Raw genomic sequence first — 14,764 nt, 5'->3', positions numbered from 1 at the left:
TTGCTAGAATGTTCTTGATTGGCTTTTAAGAATAGGTGCCTTTTCATGTCTTTTCAGCTTCCACGCAGTTGACTTTCTCTGATTCGAATCAGTATTTTTTGCTTTAATGCACATCATAACAACTCTATGTTGCATTGTAGGTGGTGAAACTATTAAAAGTATAAGCCAACAGTCTGGTGCTAGAATAGAACTTCAAAGAAATCCTCCACCTAATGCGGATCCGAACATGAAGATGTTTACTATCCGTGGAACACCCCAGCAAATAGATTATGCACGACAACTAATAGAAGAAAAGATTGGAGTGAGTGTATAACTGCTTTTTTGTTTACTATTGGAGCTAAATAGAGGTGAAAGCAAGTCTCCTTTGTGGATGCTTCTCTATCCTTTCATTTCCCAGATAATCAGATAATAAATTGATAATAATGGCTATCTGAATTTAAAGTACTATAAACATAACAAAATCTTGAAATGGAAACAGTTGATCTCTTCAACATCCTATGGTGTGTTCTTGATAATGCCAGTTTTGTGCATATGAGAAATTTGATACATTCACAGAATATTAGATATCAGTGATACTAAATTGTGTGTTTTGCTTTTCAGTCTCAGTATATTTGGGTAAAGTTCTAATCCAAGTTACGCCTTCGGTTCCACTGCACTTTCGTTTGCATATGTGGGCATGTAATCAAATTCACTAGTGGCTTTTTGTTCCTGATCTTACAAGCAGTTTTAGTTAGTCAGATTTAGGTGTATTGATTTATTTTAGAACCGATAATGTTGTTAGAGTGTGGGGCTTTTAGTGCAACTTGTGGAAAAATCCATGGGTTTTTTGTAAAATCCTTCACTTCCTCAAGACGGGACTGAAATAAATGCAGTTTTTTAGTTGTTATTACTGCCATAGCTGCCTTTAACTGTAACTAGTCCTAAGCTTAATCAAACTTTAAAAAGCCTGTTTTCTGCAGGTAACTGTCTTTATTTAAAACCAATCAAACCTGTTAGACGATTCACTTAGAGTGTTCAGATAAATGTTTTTAAATTGCTGAAAAATTGAGAACCTCAAGGTGTATTCTTATGTCTGTGCTACCTTTGTTACAGGGTCCGGTGAATCCATTGGGTCCACCTGTTCCCCATGGTCCCCATGGTGTTGTTCCTGGCCCGCATGGACCTCCTGGGCCACCAGGTCCTGGTGCTCCCATGGGACCATATAATCCAGCTCCTTATAATCCAGGCCCTCCTGGTCCTGCGCCTCAGTAAGTATTGCTTCAGCTGACTTCCTTCTTTGTAAGGTGACCCTGGGACCAGCTTTCACTGTGTGTGTATGACTTGGTCTTTTGCAGTGGTCCTCCAGCTCCATATGCTCCACAGGGATGGGGAAATGCTTATCCGCACTGGCAGCCACCTAACCCACCAGATCCAGGTAAGAAATGCACAGCTGTACTGTAGGGTGGGTATGTTTCAAGTACATCCATTCTGTCCTTACAAGTATATGCATTATACAGTTCACTTGTGTTACACTCATAAAGCTGAAAAACTCCTATTTTTCTGGATTTTTCTTCACTGATTGTCATTTTACTTATGTTTTGCATTTTACCTATGTGGCTTGTGAGATGTTGAAAGTTAATTGTTACAGTTGGAATATGCTTTTTTACAAGTGTTATTGATACTGCATCCCTATTTATGATACTTTTTGCAAGTCTTGGTTCACTGATTTTGTGCAGTTCAGTTTTCTTACAATTGATGTTTTTGCTAAAGTTCTTTATTGAGGATGTCTTTTTTTCTCTAGTAGTAGATGACTTCTGATTTTAAACAGTCTTCACTGCTCTGTCTTTTTACAGTTAATGCTATAATGTTTCTAGGTTTTGTTCTATTAGAATTACTTTTAAGAGTCTGATATACACAAATGTATTTTGTTGAGTCCTTTTTGAGGGCTAAAACCTTGGTAATTTGCTGTTAATACAGTAAAACTAGTTAGGGTTGTGTATTTTGAGCTTTTGCTTTTAATAGTTTTGTATATTCTTCTGAAACCCGTCTTTGTAGAATCTGTTTCTTCTATTTCTGTTTATCTTTGTCAAGACTGGGAGTTCTTACTTAATTACAACTTCCAAAGTTGTAGTATCCTGCTTTTCTTTAAGTTTACATCCTTTGGTTGGACTAGAGGATATGGGGAAATGGAACATCAGCCACAGAAGGCATGGTAAGGCTAGATGCTTGAGTCTGTTGTACCTCATTTGTTTGAGGTTGAGTTTTCTCAGAACTTGAGCCAAAAGATCTCAATATCATTTTTGTTATAAATGACAAATATTTTCTGATAGTCACTCATCCTGACATAGGATCCATTAGTGGAGAAGGGGACTATATGTATGTGTCAGGTTGTATCTTTGCAAAGAACCATTGCTGGGTTTAGTTCCCAAACTTCCATGCAAGGTAGTTCTGCATGTATTCAGTTCCGTATTTAAAAATGCCTGCTGACATTATTTAGAAGTAGAATAATTCAAAGTGACTTGGTCTCAGCATAGCAAAACCACTATTAAAATGTTACAGCCTTTTTCACACCACCTTCTTTATTATTTTATAAAGTTACTTATCTACACAAAGGCTGTGTAAGAAAAAATGGCAAATACTCCCTTGATGTCATCCTGATGATTCTGTAACTGTTTTTTAGATAAATACTTCTCTTAAAAATCTAATGAAGTTGTCATATATGCAGTTGAAGTTGGTGTTTCTTTTGACTAGCATTTCTTTGGATTAATTTTCTACAGTTTTCTCTTAGTTACTCATTCCAGTGTAACAAATGGGTTATTTTAGTATTTTTTTCAGAGGTGCTTTCTCCAGACCTGTGCTTGCCCTTGTCACATGAAAGTGGAGCTAGTTACTACAGTCAGATTTCTTTGGAAATTTAATGAATCCAGCTCTGTGTTCTTCTACTCTAGAGAAGTAGCTAAGGGGAAGGAGATGGGGAATTGAGCAATGGCTTATTTGATATTTGCAGGTAACCTTAGAATATAGTCTGTGTTAGTTTAAATCCACTATTATTGATGGAAGCAGTGTAATTTAAAACAGGAAGTAGTCAAGTGTTAACATTTTTTTCTGTATTCTGATACTGTGTGCATTTGAAGTGGTTACATCTGACTTGTCACAGGATTTCATTTAGCATTAATTTGTTGTTGTGGGTTTCTTCTTGAATGTCTTTTTCAAGGGATTTCTTCATCTTCCATTATTCACTGCCCTACCTGTTTCCTGTTTAGGGAGGATTATATTTCCGTTCCCATGTACAGTTATTCTAAAGTATCAGTTGTCTTCATATCCTTTTGTGAAATTCTCTCCTCAGTTGGCTGCATTTCTTTGCAGATACTTTTACTCTTTTAAGACTGCAAATACTGTTTGCAAATATATGCTGGTTGTGTAAAACATACTATGTTCTCTAATAATAGATTTTCAGGTATTGTGGATTGCCAGTCTGGTAATGTAATCAATCTGTGACTCAGCAAGAATAATCCATTCCTAAAGGCTATATGTGAAAAACAGAGAAATAAAACTCTAGGAAACAGCATCATTGGCCTGCCTAGATGTAGATAAAAATAAGGAACCATGGAGATAGATGCAGAAGATGCAACTGTTTCTATTTTTTTATATACTAAAAAGCTGTAAGTAAACAGTGATGCTTAATAGCCATGTATGGGGATTCAGGTTCCTAAAATGCTGTGTGTTTCTCTATTTTACTGTTACCTTAAAGTTAAACTGACAAGCATTGCAAATGCCTAGTAAGTCTTGTATTCTTCTGTTTCAGAAATATGTATTTGGCACGCCTCCTCCACCGTTGCCAGTGTCATTAGCGTGAGGTTCTAACAAAAGTAAAACCCTGAAATTGTTTGGTGCTAGAATGATTCATTGCTGTTTCCATTTATTAACATGACTGTTTAAATAAACTTGAAAAATCTGTTTCTGTTTATCACACGTAAGATTAATAAGTGGCGTTGTAGTAGAAAGGGTTCTAAAATTATTTTATCTCACCAGCTTTATGAAAGTACACTTTGTACAGTACATTAGTCTGAAACCTGATCAAAAGTTTATGCTAGAAAGAAAGAATACTTAAAGGATGTACATGGATATTTTGTTGAGATGGATTTTTCTTTGGAGGAGAATAAGAATGCCTAGGACAGGATTAATTGAGGACAGCATTCTGTTCATAGTAGTACTATTATAAATGTTTATATTCTGTTTTCATAGGTAAGCCAGGAACAGATCCCAATTCAGCAGCGTGGGCAGCTTATTATGCTCACTATTATCAGCAGCAAGCACAGCCACCACCTGCAGCCCCTCCTGGTGGACCAGCTACAACACAAACTAATGGACAAGGTAGCTATTGAGTGAAATGGACATATTTCTCGTTGCTGGAGGTGTAAATACCCCATTATTTTTTGTTGTTGTCTTCATATATGGGGTAAACTTATTTTAGGTAGCTGGTTTTCTTGGGAAACTATTGCTTATAGCCTTCAATATTGCTTTTATTAATTTCAGCAGTAATGAGAGTAATGTATTTAAGAGAATTTTGCTGCAACATGGGCTGACTTAACGACTACATAGAGCAGTCATAAATAAAAATGTAATGAGCTAAGCTGTTGATTGCCATTTGCTTAAATGGTCACATTACTTCCAGTGGGTTTAGGACAATTACAGTTGTGGTATTTAGTTGTGTTATTTTAATTTTTGTGCCTGGCTGAGGCTTACCACTTGAATTTTGGTGTTTCGTATTGCTAGTGGTATGCACTTCCTGAATCTTGAAAACGTCTTTTTCACTAGTAGTTTATATTTGTGCTTGTACCACAAAGGTTTATAGTGTCAGATTTGAGTGATGTCATGTGGGACCATTACTGAAAATTTCTGTTGATTATTTGGATTATATATGAAACAAACCCCAGTAGTTTAGTTTGACTGTTTTTAATATAATTCAGGAGATCAGCCAAATCCAGCACCAGCAGGGCAGGTTGACTATACCAAGGCCTGGGAGGAGTACTACAAAAAAATGGGTAAGTGTGCAGGGGGTTTTTTTGTTGTTTTTTTTCTCTTCCATATTCACAGTGGAATGTTTTAGGAGACTTGCATATTTTGCTGGATGAGATGGGGTTTTTACCCCAAAAAAATAAAAATCCACAGTCACATGTGTTCTGAATCAAATACTGCTGAGAAACAGACTTTAATTTTGTGTTGTTTTTAGGGATTTCATGGTACTGAGGGTAGTAATCAGCTTTACAAAAATGCTTCGAACTTAAGGAGATGTCTTTGATTGTTGGGAAACAACATCTTTTAAATATTTCAATCTGAGTGTTTAAAAGTATATTTCCCAAGTTTTGAAGTTCAGCTTTGATCTCCTTTATGTAGCTGTTGTTTTTAGAGTTTGATAGTTGTTTCCCAATTCTCTTCAGATTACATATAATTTTCTTTTCTTGTAACTTGTTTTCTGTGTTTCAGGTTACTAAAGTATCATAATTAGCTTCCATTTATACTGTGCCCTTTTTTAAATAGCATTTGCTTTGCAGCACTTGAGCTGTGTTTAAACTGCAGGTTACATGTTGTTGGTAGCTTTTTTTATAAAAATGAAATGAATATGCTGGTTAAGTTGATTATTTCATTGTTTTCTGTATAAGGAAAGAGTGTGTGAGTTTTATGTACTGGCAGAAGGTGCCATTACTGTTTAAATCATGGTGATGTCGTGTAGCTCATGTTCTGTCCATGGTGTCCGGCTGTGGACCACTGTAGGTGGTGGAGCTCTGGATACTGAGCCCCAGTGGGCTTAGGAATGCCAGTGCTTTCCCAGATATCTCTGACCAGAAATACAGCAACATCCTGTTAGGGATGCATCTTTGTTTGCATGGGAGGGTTTGGTGGCTGTTTTGCCATCTTCCAACTGCACTCAGTTTTCTCATGGAATATTAAAAACATTCAGATTTAAGATTAATAACATGCTTAATTCCTCTTACAAACCTTCCACTGTATTGGTAATTAGTTGCCAAGACATAACTACCTTTATTCTTTATTTTGGCACAGCATAAGTGATGAATTGAACAGAAAATACATAATGATTATTTAGTTCAATAATAGTGTATCAGACTAAAACAGTTACAACTCCCAAACATAAGATTTTTAAGATGATAGGCCTTTCCATTTTTCTTCTTCCTGCTTCATTTAGCTATTTCTTCTCAATTCACTGTCTGTTAGTTTTGCTCACATTTTAAAATGCAAAGTTGTGGGTGGTTTTTACTGTTTTTTAAATAATGTAATTTGTTGGCAGGGGCTCAGCCATCTTTCTAATTTGCTATCTTGGAAAGGGAAGTCTGGCTTGCACTAGTCTTGCACTTGCTCAGATTAACTAATAGCTAGTTACAAGGTGCTAGGATAGAGTTTATGGGAACAATTTCAAAGAGGAATGTGAGCCAAAAAAATACATTGGGAGATAAAAATAGTTGCTCTTAAAATGCAAAATGTAAAAAGTGCCAAGACAATCAACTAAGAGGAAAAACACAAGGTCAGTTCTCATCTTAATTTCTTTTTCTAGTTTGGATTGAGTTCTTTGCCTGAAGGAGAGTTCTTGATGGCTGGACCTATATAACTTGACTATGTAAATCATGAGAACTTTCTGCTGCAGAATCTTGATGTGGTAGATAGCATTTCTCTTAGAAAAGAGGAATTCAGTTGGATGTAATGCTAAATGGTGGTGATTTTCCCCACCTCGGTAACTATGTTAAGAAGCAGTGGAAGATCTGATGGGCAGGAAGGTTGTCCAACAGCAAGTTCATGGGCTCTCCAGGTACCATTTGTACTGTAATTTTCTGTCCCCATTAACTTGTGCCAAAGGATGGGAATTACAATCTCTTTGATGACTGAGATTTTTCACAGCACAGATAATTTCACTAAACTTTGTTAGAGAGAACTGAACTGAAATTCAGAGTTGTTGAGCCCAACCAGTTCTGCTGTTTTGCTGGTTTTGCTATTGAAAACTCTTTTGATAATCCTTTTGGCAAGCCTCTGAGGGTAAACAGTACTGAGCTGAACAAGTTTCCTGTGATATTGCAATTGGTGTTTTGATTTTTCTCATACTTAGTCAAGTATGAGTGATCTGAAAATGATAAAACACTCCTGAATATGCCCATCCAAACAGTGTTTTCAAAGTGGCTTCCTTCTGGTGTGATATGACTCTGCTAATCACAGAGAACACTTCACTGTATTTTTTAATGAACAGTGACTTGAAAGTGAACCTGTTTTCTGACTCAGAAATACAGTGGCAAAGTCCATCTCCTTTTTCAGACCCTTGTTTCAGGGGCTACTCCTTTGAGTAGCAAATACTCCAAAAAGTCTCTTATGGATAACAGTTCCCTTTAAACATGAAGACATTTTTTAGTAAATGATCTGTATGCCACTATTGAAATTAGAAAATTTATTGTTTAAAGTCATTCCCATATACTGTGGGCTTGACATACAGTTAAAGGATTCCATAATAAAGTAGTGGAAGTGTTTTTAAAAGATTGCTCAGCATTGTAGTGGGAAAGAAGAAACAAAACAGTTTGCTCTTACTAGAATCACTCTTGATAATGTTGAACGGTAAAATCTGCTGGTGTTTCCTTTCTCAGCCCTCCTTAAACAGGTGTTCTGTGTTTCTCATATTTACCAGTCTTATCCGTAAGTGTTCCCTTTGAATTTTGATATTAACAAGCAGGTGCAGCTTCTACACTGAAGGGAAGCTTTGACTAAATTGCTGAATTCCATGTGTAAGTTCAGAACTACTTGCAGTTAGGGAAATGGTGCACCTAAAATACCCATTTCAGGACAGAAGTCCAGTTTGACATCTTTGAGTAGATGTTAAATTTTCTATATTTGATTTATTACTTGAATTTCAGTGCTGCCTTGACATAGTTGGCTAAATGCCCAAAGGTTCTTGGGTCATAATGTGCAAAAAAATCCCTTTTCTTTGACGTTCAGTTGTGTTGACAATAATTTGTACGTACAGTTATTATCTCAAAGTAATGGTGAACTTGGGAAGAGAGTATCCTTGGATAATTTGTAACCATATTAAAGATAATTTTTATTAAAATAACTGATCAGAAGTGTAAATTGTAAGTTGTAATTCACCACATTTTTAAAGTTGTAAAATGTGATTACAGCTCTAAAGCGTTGAAGAAATTTAAGTTTTTGTAGAAATTCCTTTACTGTATAAGCTCAAATAAAGATGGATGGACTTCCAGAGCTTACCTACAGTGTAAGTAGAAAAACTAAGTTGTAAAGGCAGTTGGAAAATGGAAGGTTGTATTTCAATGGCTTCCAGGCTAGTGCTTTGCCAAATACTCACGTTCTCTGCTTACAAGTCATGTTTTTGAGAGGATTAGAAGACTATACATGTGTAGGAGTAGTGTGAAATAGCTAGGATTCTTTATGTGAGTTTTCTTTGTTAAAGTATTTTCAAAAAACCCAACCAGACAAAATCAACCTTCTGTCTGACATCCTAGAAAACACTTCATTAGAATTTTTGATATTCGTGTTTCTCAGAAGGTTGCTCAGTGGTTTTGTATTCTAGTAAAAGGTGAGGTGGTTTCAGGTAGGATTGAAAACTTCCAGCCCTCATCCAGTGGAAGCTGCCCCTTTTTGTTCATAGCAGAAGAGACAGTTGGGTGCACAAGGAATTGTACAGGGGGCAGACTTGCATTTTGCTTGGGTTTATTTCCTGCAGGGTGATGGGGATGTGGTGGTTTGTTTTTGTTGGGTTTGGGTTTTTTTTTTTTTCCTAGTATCTTAGAAAAAGCTTGCAGAGGTGGTGGTTTTTAGTAGTATCCTAATTCTGACTTTTGATTTGAAAAATAATGGATTAAGAATGTAAATCAAAAGTGTCATAGCAGAGTAATAAAAGTTCTGGTTTGGAAGTTCAGGAAACTTCAAATGAAGCACTAAGTATAAAACCCTTCTGTCTGGGTGCCTGCGATGTTTTGTGCTTAGAGTGTGTTACTTTGCTTAGAGTCCTGTACATTTTGTAGTGGTAACTGCAAAAACACCTCTCAGAAATTATAAAGAAGGTTGTGGTACTAAGAGGGCTGTACTTGATGTTTCTGAAGTTGGGGGGGAAAAGGAAGTAAAGATGTCTGTGACAAATCTCCTGTGGAAGAACAGCATGACTGAACGGTTGGTGGTAATTTTCTTTGATTGTTTTGCTTGGTTTTTTAATAAGCTGAAGAGTCCTTGTGTATCAGTCTGTCGCTGTTAGGGATTTTAGTCTGTCAGTTGATTTTGTTGAAAGGAGCAGTAATTCTGAGCTGTCTGAGAGAGTGTGTTTGCACACGCTCTTGTTTGTAGAGGATTGGAACTTCTGCGAGGTGTGGAAGCAGGTTTTAGGACTGTGGTGGAGTAAAGGTTTACAAAAATTACTGCCTTTTTGAAAAATATAACCTGCAATAACCTTGTAATTGCACAAAGGATGCCAGAATTGGGGAAGTGTATGAACTGGCATCTGCTGAGCTAATGAATGCAGTCTGTGAAATAAGATAAAATTAGTCTAGGTGTGGATTACAAAGTGTTTTGCCTCTTGGTGTGTATTCAAATACTGCTGTATTAATCATGTTTAAAGCCTGCTGTTTAGGTCAGCAGGCTTTAAACATGATTCGTTATTATGAATCAAAAGGCAGAAAAAACTGTCTTCATTGTTCCTCAGTTTTGATTTACATGGGAATCACTACATTAAAATAATAGAATGAGTGTTCAGGCTGAAAAAGCCCACCACAAGTTTATTCAAAAGCCTTGGAGGTATATTGCTAGGTGATGTTTGTCAGGTGCTGAGATCTTGACGTTTTCTCATTTCTATTGCAACAACAAAGCTGTGTAATTGTAATTACTTGCAGGTCAAGCTGTTCCTGCCCCTGCTGGGGCTCCTCCGGGCGGTCAGCCAGATTACAGCGCAGCGTGGGCTGAGTACTACAGGCAGCAGGCAGCATACTACGCTCAGACAAGTCCACAGGGAATGCCACAGCATCCTCCAGCACCACAGGTACAGTCTTAAAGTGGTTTTTGCCTGGCTTCTGTCTCAGTGGTTGTAGATATTTTTTTGCATGTCTCCTGCTTTGTTCCTTTGGAGTATGCATCTTTTTTTCTAGCAAAATAGCTATCAGAATAATTAGTAGATGACTGTTTACCTGATAACTTGAGTTCTGTATCTATCCATATGTTTGGTGATTGTTTTTTTTTTTTTTTTTTTTAAAGAAGAAAAACTTTCTCCTCCCAGGGTTTTGAAAATCATGCAAGAAGCCACCACCATTTACATTAACCAATTTTTCTTTCTTAAAGGCTTCACTCCTGAGTTAGCTCAATTTAAAGGATTTTCTTTAACTTTTTGTGTATCTCTTATGTATCTCTTCTGCACAGGGCCAATAATAAGAAGTGGACAATACAGTATTTGCTTCATTGTGTGGGGGAAAAAACCTTTGTTAAATGTATGGATGCAGACGCCTTGATGAAGATCTTAATTTTGGTTAAAAAAATAGTGTTTTTGAAAATGTACAAAATATCTATCACTACTGATAGGAGGTAATATTTCTGTGTAGAAATGAAAAAAATGGTTTGTTTTTAGTATTAGTGTAGATGTACACATTCCAGCAAATGTATTTGCAATTATGTGGTCAATGCTTTGTGATATAAATGTACTTTTTCAATGTATACTTTATCACTTTTAAAATGCCTGTTTTGTGCTTTACAATAAATAATATGAAACCTCCTGTGTCGGTAAGTTGGATATGTGGGTATATGCAGAATTATAGGATTGATTTGCAACGCTGAATCAAGGTACCTGTACACAAATGAGTTGGGTTTTTTCCCCCCCCCCCATAAACTTTGTTGAGTTTAAAATCTTGTGATTAGCATGTTTTTCCCCTCTTGCAGAATAGCTGTAGAAGGAGGATCTCTTTCATTCATTGTATTTTGCTGCCTAGCACCAGTAATCTTGATACCTTAATTTTCTTTCTACTTGATTAAAACTGCATGTGTTTAAGAAGATGATCTTTTGGCATACTTCCATTGCATTAACAGTGAAATTTCCTTTTATACATGACCACTGTTTCAGACCTGTGCAGCTGCTATAACAGATAACTTTTGTTTTTAATTGAGTACTTCAAAACTGTTCCTGCATAATTATTTTATGGATTTTTTCAGACTAGTTATAAAACTTGAAAGTGTAATGTGCTTAAGCCTTCAGTTTAAAGTAGTCCACTTCAAAATTCAGTGTAGAAAAGTAAATGTGGTAATGCATAGTAGTTACAAAAATTGCATCTGTCCTTAAAACGCTGTTTTGTTTGAGTGGTGGGACTGGTTGAGAACTTCCTGCAGAGCAGATATCTTCTCTTTTTGTAAATATTCAAGTATTTGAATCAACTGATTATTTTTTTATATATACTTGAAACTTCTTATTGCTCTAATGCTCATACTAAAAAGCTGATTCTCTTGAAATCCTGTGTTTGCTCTTTGCATATTTATTGGCTCTTTGCATATTAGACTACATGCACTACAGTCTGTCTTGCCATTGTCTGTTGAAGTGCAGGTTTGATCCAGCCAGTATAGAACTAGCTCTATAGGGGTGAGGAGGACTGTGCTGTGTATCATCCTTGATTGTTCCTTCAAGGAGCATTGCACTGTAAGTACATCAGAATGACAAATTGATGAACTGCAACAGTATCTTTTTGTCAATGTTCCACATAATGCAAATGCTGTACTTGTGTGATATTATGTTGGAATACAGTGCTGGTATCTTAGGAAATCGTAATTGCTTCTTAATTCAGCAACGTAGGTTTGCTTATATATACATACACATAATCTGAGTTTTGTGGGTAAGTATTCCTGAAACTTTTAGCAATAGCTAAAGAAAATCATGTTTCTGTTTATCTGAGTAAGAGTTTTTTTCATTAGTACTCCTGAGACAGCTGTCATTCAGTGTTTTAAAGTATGCATATCGTAACATTGAAGTCCTTGGAACCACTTGTTAGACAGAGTTGTCTTTGTCTTCAGATAGTTTGCAGATATGTAGTGATGTAGGTATGTTTTAAATAATTCTATGACTGTTAATTGCTTTAATTTTTGGAACACCGTGTTGTTGCTTTGAGAACAAATTTTTTTAGGGTGGCTGCACAGAGAAGTAAAAGTTAAGGCTTGAAAACTGAAGTAGTTTTTTCAGGTAATCAGCAATGTATGTATTGTGCTGTAGAAATAGAAGGAATTATTTTTATCCCTTTTAAAATTAGGACTTATGCTGGTAGCTTGCAAAAGGCTAGGACAGTATTTGCTATCTTTAGTGTAGGGTATTAAGTTTAATAGTTCAGGTATTTTGCATGGTATTTTGTAGATAACCTTACAGAATGGTGCATTTATTATGTACTAAACTGAGCAAAATTAAATTCACTGGATTCTTTATCATTCACAAAATGGAGGCTGTTGATTTTGATTCATTTTAAGGTATAAAATCTTTATTAATTGCAAACAGTGCAATTATTTATACTTCACAGTGCCTTCCCAGACCTTCCACCTTAGGTTCTGCTGCAAAAAAGCAACAGGTAAGCACAACCTAAGGAAGTATATAAATTAATATATTTCAGTACATTAATGTTGTCCCTGTGAGATCTTTGTGGTTGTGTATTGAAAAGCAATCTGCTGCTTCCCCAAATGCATTGTTACTCACGGTTCCATTTGAGTGGAAAATCATAAGTTTTTAAACAACTGTTTCTATTTCTAGGTAAATATGTATTTTTCCTTTTTCTTTTTTTTTAAGAGAAGATTATTAGATTGCAGTAATTGAACTTGATCAGAATAAGTAATTTTTGTTATTTTACCTCACATAGATAATTGTTGCAATTAAAGAATCAAACGCTTTCAAATATGCAGGAATTGCTTCGGTTAGAAATGTCAACAGCCTTCACAAATGTTTTTTTATACTAGGGCACTATTCCCACTTAAACCATAAGACCTAAATGTAAAGAATGACTTCTTGTTGTTATCACTGAACTTGATAACTTGTCTTACAGTTATAGTCTGTTAGTGGAATCTTCAGATAACTTAGTTTGCTTATTCATACTTGACATGGTAGGAAAAGAGGTTTTGGAGTTTGAGATGAGTATGTTTTAACTGAAAAAGCATGAGCACCAGTTAAATCTTAACAGTACAGCAAATAATATTTTATCGCTATAGCAGTCAGTGTATCCTGTTTCTTGATACTTTTAACTGAATTGCTGAATATTTTGATAGTATAAAATGTTAAATGTCTTACAGATGATCTGGTACAGGTTTTTGTTCTGAGCTTTTCTTGTTGGTTTTTTTTAGCTTAACATAAAGCAGCATCTATTTGGTTTTTTTGTTCATTATTCTGTTTCTGAAATGTGCTGCTCCTCTTTCAAAAGTCCTGCTTATCTGTACATCAAAGAAAAATATTCAAAAATACTGCCTTCATTTTCACACACAGTGCTGAAGATGCTGCAAGCACCAAATCATAGCTCATAGAATCAGGTCCTGAGATAGTTACTACCAGTAAAGAGGAATCCTTTGAGTGTATGCCATTGGTGAGCCGATGAGCATGGACCATAGAAGGGCTCCATGTAGAAGGTAAAATTGGCAAAAGCATAACAGATTTGAAATGTATCCCATACATAATGATGTAGGGTATAATTTTTGTTTTGATCACTCTTCATTCTTTTAAGTATTCTTTGTTTGACCATAAATGTTCCATAATCTGTTAAGTTTTTTAAACTGTGATTTAATAATATAAACCATATATTTTACTTTATATTCTTCTAAACAGCCAAGCTAATTTTTGAACTGAATTAATAGTTGTGCTTCAGTTTCTCAAGCCACTTAGTATTTCATCTGTAGCTTAACATGTAACTTCATTTTTGACATGAGAAAAGGGTAGGTTTGTACCATTTGGATTTTGATACTATGAATTTAGTGTGGGGGTGAGTCATTTGTTCACTTCCTTTTTACATGGTACTTTTTCCTTCAACTGTTACTCCTAAAATATCCTGAACAGTCTTTCAATTGTTAATTTAGCCTGTGGGAGGAGATAAGAGAAGAAAAAGCAGTGTATTGGGATGTTGCTAGTGTGTGGAAGGTGAGATGTTCTTGTGTGTAGCACTTGAGGTGTATTGGCTTCCAGCTTTCTCACTGCGGGGCTTACAGGCATGCTGATTTGTGCAGAGCATAGTGTTTATTTTCCAACTCTGTTTCCAAACTCATAGATCCTGGGCCAACAGTAGATTATTGGAGTTACCCCAGTAGCCAGAAGGTAACAGGTCTTCCATAGAAATGCAGTGAACTTTTCCAAAAGGTGTCTTGAAATGCTTCCTGCTTACCCCACCCTCACCCCTTAGTGTCCCACAGGGAATGTGAAGAGTAAGAGAAGTTTTGAAGGGAAGCATAATGTTCCAAGTAGGAAAAGCATTTTCTTATGCTTTCTGCAGGCTGTACTTCACTAGGACATGGAATAAAATACCAGGTGGATATTTTTTAGTGTAGCTAAATTATAAGTCATCTGTTTCACTTGTCCAGGCAGACAGGATCACGATTCACTTGCACAGCCTATCTTGAAGTATTTCATCTTTTTACTAGTGGTGTTTTATTGGATGGTAGAAACTGTTTCTCCCCTGTTCTCTTCGGAAGTAATTCTTCAGTTTTCCATTGCATGCTAAAAGCTTTTCCATTTTGCTTTTTTTTCTGGAAGTGGGGGGAGGAAGGGAGGACTGGGCTTTTCAGAAAGCAT

The 14,764-nt window shown here is 36.0% G+C and overlaps 1 protein-coding gene across 1 annotated transcript in view; it reads left to right on the top strand.

Annotated features, from left to right (window-relative positions):
- The window catches only part of FUBP1 (far upstream element binding protein 1), a 34,194-nt gene that overhangs the window by 8,198 nt on the left and 11,232 nt on the right, over positions 1–14,764 (top strand). Inside the window, 7 exon segments of the mRNA XM_039556302.1 lie at positions 141–301; positions 1,093–1,247; positions 1,335–1,414; positions 4,225–4,353; positions 4,950–5,024; positions 9,876–10,021; positions 12,522–12,569. Of these exon segments, the coding sequence (XP_039412236.1) occupies positions 141–301; positions 1,093–1,247; positions 1,335–1,414; positions 4,225–4,353; positions 4,950–5,024; positions 9,876–10,021; positions 12,522–12,569 (794 nt within the window).

This window comes from Corvus cornix, chromosome 8 (assembly GCF_000738735.6).
Source record: "Corvus cornix cornix isolate S_Up_H32 chromosome 8, ASM73873v5, whole genome shotgun sequence".
In the NCBI taxonomy this organism is placed as follows: domain Eukaryota; kingdom Metazoa; phylum Chordata; class Aves; order Passeriformes; family Corvidae; genus Corvus; species Corvus cornix.
Note: the sequence above shows the minus strand (reverse complement) of the source record. Positions and strands in the feature narration are given on the sequence as shown.